The sequence below is a fragment of the Gymnodraco acuticeps genome, unplaced genomic scaffold, assembly GCF_902827175.1.
Source record: "Gymnodraco acuticeps unplaced genomic scaffold, fGymAcu1.1, whole genome shotgun sequence".
NCBI lineage: Eukaryota > Metazoa > Chordata > Actinopteri > Perciformes > Bathydraconidae > Gymnodraco > Gymnodraco acuticeps.
The window spans coordinates 1,184,512-1,198,663 of record NW_022990981.1 but is presented as its reverse complement, the minus strand read 5'-3'; the positions used below and the strand labels follow the sequence as shown (position 1 = coordinate 1,198,663).

At 40.7% G+C, this 14,152-nt stretch overlaps 2 protein-coding genes across 2 annotated transcripts in view; one reads left to right on the top strand and one right to left on the bottom strand.

Annotated features, from left to right (window-relative positions):
- The window catches only part of sec16b (SEC16 homolog B, endoplasmic reticulum export factor), a 29,220-nt gene extending 24,534 nt beyond the window's left edge, over positions 1-4,686 (top strand). Inside the window, 6 exon segments of the mRNA XM_034235600.1 lie at positions 72-100; positions 1,415-1,516; positions 1,605-1,688; positions 1,773-1,862; positions 2,189-2,237; positions 2,921-4,686. Coding sequence (XP_034091491.1) covers positions 72-100; positions 1,415-1,516; positions 1,605-1,688; positions 1,773-1,862; positions 2,189-2,230 — 347 coding nt within the window. The 3' untranslated portion in view covers positions 2,231-2,237; positions 2,921-4,686.
- Positions 4,486-7,225, bottom strand: znf648 (zinc finger protein 648). Its single transcript, XM_034235605.1, has 2 exons — positions 7,146-7,225; positions 4,486-6,823 (listed from the first exon to the last, which is right to left on the bottom strand). The coding sequence occupies exons 1-2, from the start codon at positions 7,223-7,225 to the stop codon at positions 5,944-5,946; spliced, it is 960 nt and encodes a 319-aa protein (XP_034091496.1). The 3' UTR covers positions 4,486-5,943.
- Positions 7,226-14,152: the final 6,927 nt, after the last annotated feature.

Sequence of the window (14,152 nt, the reverse complement as noted above, 5' to 3'; positions counted from 1 at the left end):
CACTGCTCTGCTCAGGTGTTTAATAAGGACTGCGGGGAAAGTGTAATATGTTGATTTCATATCTTCTACAGGGGCTTGGTCATACTCTGGAGCGACCACAGTGAGTCATATTTTATAATAATTAAAAGAAAAGCAAAAATATGTTCATGTTCTTGGTTTGAACACACTTTTGCCATATTTTTCTGGATTCAAACTTTTTCAGTGAAAGTATTTGCTAGAAGTCTCGATATTTACCAATGTTTTTAGCAGGGTAGTTCTGATAAAGAGAGGCTGTTTGAGGAACTTATCCATAGTCAGTGTTTTACCTATATTAGATGGGGGTCTGCACACCCATCATTTGGTGAAATAGACATGAGTTACAGCAGGAAGCTAAGCAATGTACGACTGTGGATGGGGTGAACTCATATTAGCCACCTTAAATAATCCATATTTGTTTAACACGCTTTGTTTATAATAGTTTTACAGCTTTCAAAAGTATATTTCTATGAGCCCCGGAATCTTCTTTCAGTTGTTTCCAGTGAGACAACCGCCGTTGCAGCCAACTGCCTTGACTGATCATTCAGCTGTTTTTGTGGGTTCCCTCTGAGCTATTGGAGTTGAAAACATTCACACTTTTCAAAGAGCTCTGGTGACATTGCTGAAGAAAATGGAGATGTTTGTATTTGGCCGTATCCGTCTATCCTGATCGTAATTTCGAAACTATCAAAATGACAAAGACAGAAAACATAATTTGTCGGATCTGATTGGCTTGGCCGACATTAAATGTTGCTGTCAGTGAGTGTTGTACTTTATGCCAAATGCAGATCTTCCTCCTTGCTTTACAGCTGTCAGACTGAGCCGTGAATTTAATTCAAAAAAGTTGTGCGCAAGAATCCTCCAGTTGGTGCTCATCGTGAAAAAAACGATTTCAAATCAATATATAGTCCCACAAATAGATAATTAAGAGCAAAGTTTGTCTCTCAACAGCGGCGATACGGTGCCAACATATCGTTGTCATACAAAACATTAAATTAAACTTTAATTAAACACTGGGATGAGGCTCTTTTCTGAAAACTGATATGTGGACTCAAGGCCTTGTCTTGCTTTCGGAAGCCTTTTTCTGACGGGAAACTGAATCTGCTATAAAAACACCATTCTCCTTTGACAAAAACAGTCCCTTTGAGCTTGTAGACTGTAGAGCATGACTTGGTAAATGTTGCTGGTCAGCCGTAGCCTTGACCTGCTATTTTCTTTGTCTTATTACACACTGGTAGAGGTTTCAGATTCACTAAAGTCACACAATACTGACTAATATGGAGAATTCACTCCTACATTTTCCACATTAAACACCTCCACAAACAATTTAAGCAATGCATTGGGAAATGTTTCATACAAGTCACAGACAGTGTGTTGTCTGTCCATACTTTCCTTTAAGATGGGGGTTCAGATGCAGGAAGTCCACTTCAGTCAGCAGGGGCAGCAGAGCACCCCCCAGAGTTCAGAGGCCTACGAGCAGAACAGCGAGCCCCCTAAACAGGTACCTGTTACACCACAGGGGACACAGTGCCGTTTGTTTGGCTGGGGTCTCATTATCTCTCTTTCCTCGTTTCACTCTGAACACCCAGGCCGGGTGGTTCAGTGGTTGGTTCAAATCCAAACCTAAAGACGTTCCAGAGGAGAGAACAGAGCAGAGAAGCACAGCTCAGACGGTAAGAATCAAGTCAATTATAAACATTATTCTATTCATTTTCACTTTTCTAATATCAAATATATATTGTTGTATCTCTTTTAAGGATTTCCCCCCGACGTTTGGCTTCTGTCCCCCCCCTCCGCCTGCCATGTTTCCATCCCAGCTGGGATCAACCCCTTTTCAAGGAAAGCAGGTGAATAGGAACTGATTTTAACTGCTCACTGTTTTAAACTATGCGTTTAATTTAGATTTCTTCCAACCATTCCAAAAATTGCTGTTATTAACTTTGCAAAGGAGCTGTGTTTCTTCTGTCTCGCTGCCATAAACACAGTCGTTGACCAGCGTGTCCGATTTCACATTTGGCTAAAACACAGCTGTGAAATGCAGCTTACATTTCTATTGTAATTGACAACAACGCAGTGGCTTGGCAGGCACTGGTGACATTTTACCTACATTAAGTTATGCAAATGACACAGTTCTTTATAATGAAGTCCTTTAATATTTGTGTCTTCTTCACAGACCAGCAGCTGGGATAGAGCCCTGTCAGGACCACTAGACTGAATCACAGGTAAATAAAGTTACTGAAAGGGACAGTTCACCGAAAATCCAAGATGTTTTTTATCTCTAAACAGTAGTGATATTTATTCATTTAAATTATTTTGTGTCAGTTGCAATACTGGAGATATCAGCAGTAGAGATGTCTGCCTTCTCTACAATGTGACTAAATCAAAACAAGCTTGTGGTGCTCAATGTGCAAATGCATTTGATTAACTCAACAGCAATGTGTTTTTTACAGAAATGATGACCAGGTTACTCAAGATAATCCACAGACCTTGTTGAGAATCATTTTATGTAGTAACTCATTCCTTCCCACTGAACCACACCCACCAACCGTATCACCTCACAGACGAAGCATGCACCTACTCATCAAGCTAACGATACATGTCTCGCTGTCCCGAACCATTGCCAATTCCTTCTGCGTAATATGTGTAGTCAATATCTGTAGTTCCTATGTTAAACTTCTCATAAGAAGGTCTGTGTATTACTTTAGTAAGCAGGTCATGATTTCTGGTAAAAGTCCTTGTTGTTGAGTATACCAAATATATTGTTTGCTACTTTGAGCACCACAAGTCGAGTACCAAATTGATATCTCAAACACTGCAACTCGCACAAAAACAATCTTCATGGATTAAAAGCACTAAACATAATAGGAAACATATTAATAATACCACTTTTTTTCTTTGTTCGTAGGACCACTGACTCGACGAGAACCAAAGTGTGAATATCACACCAGCTACCACTACCTGTGCCTTTGTGTTATTAATGAGTTTCAACTGAATTTGGGTAAACATGATAATATCAATCTTGCCCCCCCCCCCCCCCCCACATATTTGTAAGCATGCCCTTTAAACCCCCACAGCCTGCTAGCCATCTTGTTTAGGATACAGAAATACTCTGGATGAAATGTCATAGTAACTCAGATTACAGCGAGCGAAACATCTGAGGAGTGTAAAAGCTGACAGCAGGGAAAACTCCAGAGGACCAGGACATATTTAAGGGAAGGGATATCTTAAATGACCCGGGTAACCATTTATGTATCTGCGCATCCAATGACTCTCATTACTTAATGATATCTGCGCAATATGTAGAGAATCAGTTAAATGTAAGTTATATATAGAAGTATAAATCCATCTGTCCATCATCTTTATACAGTTATGAAAGGAGTATAAGATTGCTTATTGAGGAAAAGTAAACATACCTGACTACAAGTAAAAGTCCTGCATTTAAAACATTATGTAACTATAAGTATTATAAGCATAATACAAATAAAGTATAGAGTAAAATGTTGTGCTAATTTTAACTTTTGATATACTGTTGGCTAGAATCATCTACAGCATATTCTATAGGATCACCATATTTGTAGCTTTGTTCCTGTGAGAACCACATATCTTAAACTCAACTTTTCACGAGTTGCTCAGAACAACAGCCCTGTTTAGTGGCGATGGATTTACCAGCTGATTCAAGATGATTATTAAACAGTTTATTAAGAATGTTTAAAGCTCATTAAGGAACACTATTTCCTTCAGTTCATCGTGAACATACACACAAAATGTAGATACGTTGTTGAATGTAACCGCAATTAAAGCTTTCAGAAAGTTGTAGTGCAGTCAAAGACACAATATCTTACTCTAAGATGTAGTGGAGTAAAAGTATAAAGTTGCATAAAATGGAAATACTTAAGGTAGAACTACCTCAAATTAGTATTGAAGTAGAGTATTTGAGTACATCTACATTCCACCACTCCTTTATTTTTACTATCGATTGTCTATAACCTTAAACAAAATTACCCCTTGACTAAAAGCATTAAAATATAGCTCTGACTAAAAAACTAAAATAATGCCGTGGTCATTCATTAGCTTCACAGAAGCTATGTTTAATCTTACACGCTGACTAAGCAGAATTTGTAAGGCTGCTCAATTATTGCACATGTATGTATGAACATTATTAGATCATGTTAAGGATCTGTAAAGCAGAACAGCTTGAATTATATATGACATATACAGTACAGAACAAAAATAGAGTTGTCATGCTGCCAAGATGAATGATACCACATGTTGTTAGGAGGAGGGGGCGTGTAAACAGCTCAATCCTATAATTGTCACCAGCCAGGAGACAATTATAGGATTGAGCTGTTTACGTGCTGATATTTCCTCTGAGAACAAGCTTTATTTTTAGCCGTTTTTTAATGTTTTTCCGAAGACAAAGCTTGTGTCCTTAAAATGTATATAAATCAAACAGTAATATATGCTTTGGAATATTTTAGAACAAACTTTTTATTATTGACACCATGTAAACATGTCTGGATGTAATTGATTTGTTTACTTCGAGTCCTTTGGCTCTGTGTTTTATGTATTACTGAATATGTCAATGCTTTTGTACAGGCCGTGGATTATTTACCTGTTTATCAGTGCACTTCTGCCTGTCACATATTTAATAAAAACATCACTGCAATCCTGTTGTGATTCCAGACGTGTCCTCAAACTTAATGCAGAGCAAGTGAGCACACAGCAGGTGCCGTCTCCTTTTACTATTAGTTGTTGGAGTCAAGTGTAAGTGGGCCACAGAGGCAGCCAGGATGTGACGCCATTCTTACCGCCTGCCAATAATGTGTCAGCTTATAAACACATTTATAATGGATATCTTTGAATTGATAGACCTCCTACAAACAAAGCATGCCTGTTGTGTCTGGCATTGTGATTAAAATGAGCCACATATTTACACCTGGCATTACCTGCATACTGAAACTAAGACAACCCATTTAACAATGATCCTTTATGGAGATAGACAAAAAAGGAACACGTAGCAGCACGTATTCACATAGCAGCCTGGTCTATTTATGTGGTCAGTAATGTGTCTCAGGAGTTACGACTGGTCTATATCCATGCCATAGCCCTTTATTCAGATATTTCTGCTTGTTTCAGCATTCAGCCCTCACCAGACAATAAAACAGCCTGCATCTGAGAATAAGTGTTGATGTAGCTGTTGTTTTTTTATTCATGGTGGCCTGAGAACATCAAGCTGTCCCTCCAGTTGTCAGGACAACATAATGTACCGGCTACCATCATCAATACTGGTGATCACAGCTGTCATCTAATCTGGCTAATGTCAATGATACTTTAGTTGGTGATGTAAATCTTGTGAATCACTCTTTGATTGATATTCAGTAATTCAATGCTCAGAACCATTCTTACTGTTATAGATTCACCACCTTGGCCACCAGATTCAGAAAGACCAAAGCATCAAACTACAGCACAGGTCATGATAAACCGCCTGCATTTCCTAAACGCAAAGTTGCGGTTTTGTGCATATTTTTAACTATTAGCCTTACATTTAATTCTCACTTTTATAAAGTCTGGAACTCTAGTACTTATGTTCACATCACACTATTAGGCCATCAGCTCCAGTGTCAATGTTCGTGAGAAATTGCTAGGTTCATCTCATGGTAACCCAGCACCGTGGGGAAAGAGGGCGTGTGAGTAAAAACTCTTAAGGTCCAATACATTGCTTAGCTCCTGTGCTGGAACTCCCGAGTGTTTCTCAGAACTTGGGGCATGCCAACCGTCATCTACTTTATGTAAAACACTGACTAGTGCCTCATTTAACCTCACTTCAAACAATTCAAACTAGCCCCCTGACATAAAAATGGGTGCTCGGTGACAGTCAATAGTACTGGCACGGTTGTGGAGGTGTCCAAAACCTGTCTTTAAACTCATTCAGACATTTTGCTCCCTGTGGTGCAGCATATGCTGTGAGAGCTTTGCAGCACACTGGAAAGACTTGTCGCACTCCACACAGACAAAGATCCTGCCGGCACAGGTTTGCTCCTGGTGAAGCTTCAGTGAGGCTTGGTGGCTAAAGTTCTTGCTACAGCCTGTGCACTTGTGGGGTTCCTCTTTGCTGTGGACGTACTGGTGACGGACGAGGCGAGAAGCCATGGCAAACGCCACGCCGCACTCTGGGCACTTGTGGGGCCGCGCTCCGCTGTGAATGGCCTCGTGCTCGCTCAGGTTGGAAGACTTGGTGAAGCACTTGGAGCACACGGAGCAGATGTAAGGACGAACGCCCGCGTGGATCTTCTGGTGCTCTGCCATACGGCTGGCCAGAGCGAAGGCCTTCCCACAGTCGGGGCAGGAGAAGGGCCTTTCTCCCAGGTGCTTGCGCTCATGGCGCTTCAGGGAGAGGGGTTTATTGAAGGTCTTGCCACAGTGCGTGCAGGGGAAAGGCTTGTCATTGGTATGCATGTTCCGCTCGTGCTTTCTCAGGTCAGAGGATCGAATGAAATCCTTCCCACAAGTGTCACAGACGTAGGGCTTTTCACCTGTGTGTGTGCGGATATGCTTGCGGTAATCTGAGGACCAGATGTAGGTCTTGACACAGAAGGGGCAGTGGTATGGTCTTTCCCCCGTGTGCAGACGCTTGTGCTGCTGCAGAGTGCCCTGGTGGGAGTAAGCCTTGCCACATATATCGCACACGTGTGGCTTGAGGCCACTGTGAGTTTGCAGGTGACTCTGTAGGTTGCAGAGCTTTTTAAAAGCCCAGTCACAGTGTGGGGCACTTGAAGGGACGGTGCTCTTTGTCAACCTCACCGCGTTTCTTCATCGCCACCAAAAGTCGAGGGATCTTGTCTCCGTCACACTTTTTGAGTAATTTCTTATTTACATTCTTCTTGTTAATCTCATTTCCAACAACATTTAGCTCTTTGAGTTTAGATGTCTTTTGTTCCTCTGCAGCACTACTTATCCTATGGCTCCTGAGGTATTTAGAGCTTTCCTTCTTTTGGACAGGATCCAGGAGCGTTTCATTAGATCCATAAATTGCATTCTTCTCAATTTGTTTAGTGTGTTGTAACAATCCTCGAGTTTGGTGGTCTGGAGCATCTTTAAATGATTCTTCTCCCTGTGAAAGCTCTGCAAACTTCTCCACCAAAGACCACTTTGGTGTTTGAGGGTTCAGATAAAGAATTCCAGTGTCACTGCTCTCCGAGAGGGAGTTCATTGCCCAAATGCCGCCAAATGAAGAGTCAGGCTTCACATGGTGAGTGTTAACTAAGACCTGTCCCTCTGGGAGAGAGACACAGTGCTTTTCTTGGTGCTCCCTGTTACTCCTCTTTTCTACAACTGCCATGCCAGACAGTCGTGGGGAGATTTCATCAGCCGTGGTCACTTGTAGAGTGGAACACAAATTCATCTGCATGTGTTTTAAGCTGACTTTTAAACACTATGCCTCCTGAAAAATAAAATGTACAAAGCGAGTTATTACCATATCATTCAGGCTGAATATAATAGTTCCTTCTTCTTAATGAATATAAATGATCATATAAAAATGTTCACATATATTTTATACATAAATCCCAAAACAAGCCAACAATTTGTTTGCTACATTCACAAGGACCTTGGGTTTATCCTTCACATAACCTTGCATCTGACAGCTAAATGACTTTCCAAGCATCCACATACAGTATTTTACTCCACAGGTTTTCTTAATCTCAGAATTACAAATCAAAGTTAACTTCATGAATATAAAACATTTCACTGAGCTACTCACGCACTGTCCTTCCGAGCAGCAGGTCAGGTCCAGGGGATGCCTCAGAGTTACACTGGCTCCGGGTAACTAGAGTAACATGGAGATGTGCCGGGGTGTTAACGGGCGGAGTCCTGACTACAGCCGTCTCTGGGTCAGCATGATCGGCATCTATCCTACCAGTCAGCATTGCAACAGCAAAGATATTCCGACAGCCTGGCTCAGCTTACCTTTCAGTAGTTTTCCGCCCGTTGAGGGAAGGACTTCATATTGCAGTCAGCATGTCGAGACACAAAACAAGTGCTAGCCAAAATAAGATAGCATATTCGAGGAACATGTATGCTACATTTGAGGTTACTTTAAGAACTATATATGGGTGTGTAGTGGGGTTCTTGTATTCCTGACAACTCTTACACTTTAAGAAATATACTTACATATGAGAGTCGTTATAAAAACAATGTTTAAAACATCTACGTTGTTCCAGGTGGGCCGCGCATTGATATGTTGATGAACTATCAGGTGACAAGGCCAGACGTGGGGTAATGAATTCAGCCTATTAAACAAATATCAGAAATATCTTGTGACAAATGTGTCAGAAAATAGTAATACAAATCAAAAGGGACAATTTAAAGTTGAAGATTGCTATTAACAGTGATGACAAACATCAAACATTGACAAACATCATATGTGTAATTCGTGGCACAATTAAAACGGGATCGAAAGATAATCTTTCTCTCTCCATTGACTTCAATACATACTTTTTCCGAAATAAGGTCCCATGGAGGTCCACTGGAAGGGGAGGGACTTCGCCACTCTATTGTAACAACAGAATGTTCTCAATTTAATATTTGTAATGTAAATAAGTGTATCAGCCAACATGCTCCGTGTCTATTCGGGGAAACAGAGTGTCTTTGTTTTAAACTAGATATTGTAATTTTTTTAAAGGCTATTGTATGAGTCCAGAGATAGGGATTCAAAACCCAAAATGGGGAATGGTTTTCATTTGGTGTGACTGGTTTTGAGAACAAAACATACAGCTCTTTGGATGATAAATAAGTTGCATTTGGGCTTCTTGTCAGTAGGTGGCGTCCCATCCCTTTCCTATTGGTGATATGGGACCAGTCAGACACATGTTGCATTTAGGATGCACTTACTGACCAGGAACTGGTATTATAATAAAATAGTTAAAGAATTTGACTATTTTAATATTTTACTTAAGTAAAAATAGTAAAAACCATTGTAGAAATATTGTGTTAAAATGAGTCCAAATAAAAATAGACTCAGACTAACAAAAGTAAAAGTACTTATAATGCATAATGGCCTGTTAGAAATAGTGCATATTGTATTAGAATTAGTGATGTATTTAAGTGTTCTTTACTTTATCGCAGCTAAATGCGTAGCTCATTTTAATTCCTAATATTCTGCTGTAGCTTGTGAATGTCTCCCCATGAATTAATACATTTGGATTGTAATAGTACATCATGATCTATTTGTTAGTGATATGTTGTACTATTAACCTGAATCTGCAAGTCATTTCAGTTGTCAAATTAATGTAGTGGGTTAAAAAATGTGGAGAAGAAGTATAAAATAGCAGAAATCATAAAAGTATCCATGTAAATTACAAATACCTCAACATTTTAGTTACCTACAGTAGCCTACTTTAGTAATTGTACTTACTATCTCTACTACAGGGTATAATCAGTACTATTTTGTATTCTCATAACAGGCCATGTTTTCTTAAACTGTTCATCACAAATTGGAGCAAATCCAGTCAAGTCTTTTTTACAGTCTTGTTTAGACTAACAGACATGTGTAAAGTAATTGAGAGGTTCTCGTGAGACTCATGGCGTAATTAAATGGACCGTGCTCCCTGTGCATTTCCCCAGGAGAGCAGATTGAAACAGGACACTTACGGCCCGTCCACACTACGGCTTCAAAAAAAGCTTGGAGCTGGGCGTGTCTGAAGCTTGGGGATTTTATTCGAGCACCGCGACCAACAACCAATCACATGAATGTCCCGCCCGGGACATTCTTTCACACACACATACGGGTATTGGGCCGAGGGCGACACCGTACTTCCGGTATCCGCCATTTCACACGAGGTGCAAGCAGAATATCATAGTCTATTGCCTTAATCAATATCTAGTCAACTCTAAAATACCACATATTATATGCAATAGCATGATAATATTATTGTGACAAGTGGGGTATTCACCTGGTGTTTCCAGAAATTAGATGTAGATGCAGCCAAAATCGACGAAGGCCACTTTCGAGGGTCGTTTTTCCATACATCTGCAGGCAGGTAAGGGCAATCGGAAAACCCACACAGCTCTAGTTTACGCTGGTAACGACCTAGAGCACACCCCTCAAGTCCAGAGATGTAATCCGAAGACATGCAGCGATTTCTTCGGTCGTTAATTCAGAAAAAACCTAGTGTGCTCTGCCTGGCTACGTTAGCTAGCTGTTTATATTGCACCTCCAGGATATTTGCACCTCCAGGAAAATGGTGTATTTATATATATATATGGCACGCGTTGCATTGTGGGTAGCTCGTGACGTCACTGTGTGTGAAAGAATACAAAGCAAAAAAAACAGGTTCTTCTCCACTATTGCTAAAATGGATGCCGGTGTTGTAGCAAGGGTAAGAAGGGCAATAAGGGTAACACGTGTGTGTGCAAGGTTGCATAAAGTGTATACATTGTCTCGCAGGAAGCCATTTAGTGTGCGTCGCTGGGTCTGGTCATACAAAACCGGGTGATTTGCTACGGCGATAATTAGTTTCTCCTCCATCTTTTTTTGAAATATAGAAATGAACGGCGGGATATCTCTCCCAGCTTAGACGCGGTTTGATTGGCAGATTTTCAGAAACGGGATTTGATTGGCTGGCGCTGGCTACTCCGGCGTCTCCGGAGCCGGCGGAGACGGACCGCTATGCTACCCACAATTCAGTTCGGCAAAAAGCGAGGCAACGTGACGTCACCCCATTCAAAGTGAATGGGCAGACGCGTTGGAAACCGTTTTTGAAGCTGTCGTGTGGACGGGCCGTTACTAAATCACAACACAAAGCCGTGTTTTAAAAGCAGATGTAACTCATATCAGGGTTTCCCACACAGCGAATCACACACATACAAGTAAATATCATTATGTTACTCTCTAGAAATATGGAAAAAGTGTGCCATGCAAATAATTTAATGAATATTACCACCAAAAATACAGTTGTAGGTAAGTGGAATTGTAGCTGAATTCTAGAATGCAGATCAAATATAAAATAATTGTTGCCCAACATTATAAGCAATGCCATTCTCTTTGATTGTATATGTTACAGTTATAAAACTGTGCTATTGAGCACATGTTTGTTGTAGGACACAGTTCTGAAGGAGTTTCATCTCCAGTTCAAATCATGAAAAAAAAGTTGTTTCCAAAGGACTACTTCAAAAGTTTTTTAATCCAAATAAAAACATGGTGATAGAAAGCTGGTAGGTGGGAGTTAAAATGATCATGACTTTGTGTCTGTCACCTGGAAGCTGTCACAACAGAGCGGCGGTGGCTGTTACGCAAGTGTGTTTGGTAGTGACGCAATAAATGAACCCGGATGCTGAAGCTGTACCAACAAAGAGTTTAGGGAGCATCACCACGGAACTCCCTGTGGAGATTAAAAGTGTGTGGTTTGTTGGTTCACTGGGTGTTTGTGTGTCTTCCCTACACCCCGGCAGGAAAGGACTTTTTCTCTCATGATCGCAATAAACAAGAAGACATAAACATGCTCTATTTGAGAAGTCTGAGTTCAAACAAATGGTGTCCTTTCCTTTTAAATAGCACTTCACATCATTACAGTATTTCTATTGGGCGCGACTGAACTCTTGAATGAACAGGATACTTGTCAGCATTCAGGCCCATCAGTCACATTAGATTTAACAATATGGATATGTTTTGCTAGAAAGTTGGACATGAATGAATATCTCATTGAGATATATATGTAACCCACTGGCACACCACACAGAAAAAGTGCTGAGTCATTTTGGGGGTGGTTCCACAATTTCATGTGAAGTAGACCGCCTTAATCAAGTCCATACCCCGATCTTGGAATTTTCCAAGGAACACTAAGACCCCGGCCACACGAGGACGAAAACGGCTAAACGCATAGGATTAACGCAAACGCAATCGCAAACAAGCTTCCGTCCACACGGATAGCTATCCGGATAGTGTCTGCCCACACGAGAACGCTCCGTTTAGCTCCAACCGCTGGAGAAGCTGCAGTACATATGCAGGAGCCTGTACGTGGCGCTGTAACTTCCTCCACAAAAGCAGCGAAGAAGCATGGTTGTCATGGTTGCCCTTCTGTTTATTCTCCGCGGTGGGGTCCGAGGGAACCGAGTTTTTCGCCAGTCAACGTGTATTAAAGTTTAAACCTTCCGACAAAATTATAAAAGTGCCGGTCAAAGGTCTTCTTTGTTATTTATTGAGCTTTAAAACAAATGAATAACGACTCTATATAACATAATAATAAAAATACACGGAGCCTCTCTTTTTCCACCCTCTCTTTGGACAGCGCCAGTGTCTGTTTCATGCAGCAGCTGATCCAGTAATGAGTGACCCGGCCGACAGTAAAAATAAACATATTTATAACTAGTTTAGGTAGTTTGAGAGGTGTCTCCGTCCTGTCAGATTAGACTTCTCTCGCGTTTATGTCCATATCGAGAGAAATATAAATAATCTGAATTCAGTGTGCAGTTTACTTTGACGCGGGGGTGAGCAGCAGAGGTGGGGAGAGGCGGGGCTATTGCTATCACTATCAGAACATGTTCGTATAGGGTGTACACATGGAGCCGTTTGACCCCCCAGAGCGTTGCGTATGCCGTTCTATCCACCTTGGGACCCGTTGTCGTTTCCTCAGTCGTTTAGTGCCGTATTCGGTCGTCCTCGTATGGCCAAATGGTCTATATGACACTAAACAGTAACGCAAACGGCCGTTTTCGTCCTCGTGTGGCCGGGGCATAAGTCCTCCCTCTGTGTGGATGGTTGGATTTGCTTCGCTAAGCATCCAGTTGCATAAGTTGTTACCTTCAGGCCTACATCGTATCTCTTAATGCAGACTTGATGTAGATATAAACATTGTAGTAGTTATTTCTATAGATATGGCTTTTTTTGTGTTGCCATAGTCTAATTTAAATAAAACACATGTTGTTTGTTTTTTGTCATTGCTTGTGAAATGAGTTCCTCTTTGTCTTAAGAACAACACATTGTGGCCCTTTAGAGTAGAATGCTTTATTGGTCTTGTTCTGCTAAATGTCACTCAAAGAAACACTTAGACTACTAATGCACAGCCTAAATATAGTACAAGGCACTTTTGTACCAAAACAACGTACTAGAACCCGGCAGTAAAGAAAAGTATGACATACAAGTGAGTATCAGAGTGCTGGGAGGGGTTCAGTGTGGTGCGAAGTGTTGGATCTTTAACTACAGGATCCTGAAGGGCAGTCTCCTTCCTTAAAGTGCCACCTTGCTGCTGTTAGTGTCACAAATTATACCAATTCTCAATGTGCCACATTAAGAGATTTAAAAGTCACGCTATCACCAGCATATAGCTGCCAGTATAAATCATGCCTTCCTTCTTATTGAAAGCAGTTGGTCTGGTTTTGACTCCAGGTACTTTCACACCTCATTATTTGCCGTGTCAACCTTTTTATTTGCAAGATTAATTTTGGGGCCTATTAAAGGCAAGACTGAACATGTCTGAGTCTAATTCGTCTTTGTGTGTTATTCCAATCTGCCATTGTTGATTGAAATGTTTCAAGTTATGGATGGTGACGGAGTAATTAAATCAGATTTAGAATCATTAGAGGCTTACAAAAGAGCACTTATAGGTAATCCATCTAGAGCAGGGGTTCCAAACGTTTTTCACCGAGGGCCACAAACAGAAAAATATTCGAAGGGCTGGGCCGCTCACTAGAGGTCAGGTTTATTGCCTCATAAGTGAAGTTATAAGTTAGCTAAATCAATCAAATGTAAGTGATACAACAGCCTACATGACAGCTTTCTATAGGGTTTCATTTATTTTGTTAGCAGCTCATTCCTTAAAACAGAGGCCTTAGATTGCTTATCATAAGCAGTGTTGGGCAAGTTACTTCCAAAATGTCATATACATATGACTTATTACTGTCTTTTGAAAGTAATAAGTTACATTACAATATTACTGTCTCTGAAATGTAATGAGTTACACTACTTTTGAGTTACTTTTGAGTTACTTTCACCAAAATAACCGCAAAAGAATGACTACGTATTTGAAATGCTAAATGTAGTTTAGTGCAGCTCATTATACATCCAGTGAAGGGGAATGTGGTATAGCATAACAACTGTGTAGGCCTTTAAGGCTACTAACAACTTGTATTACACGGCTTAGTT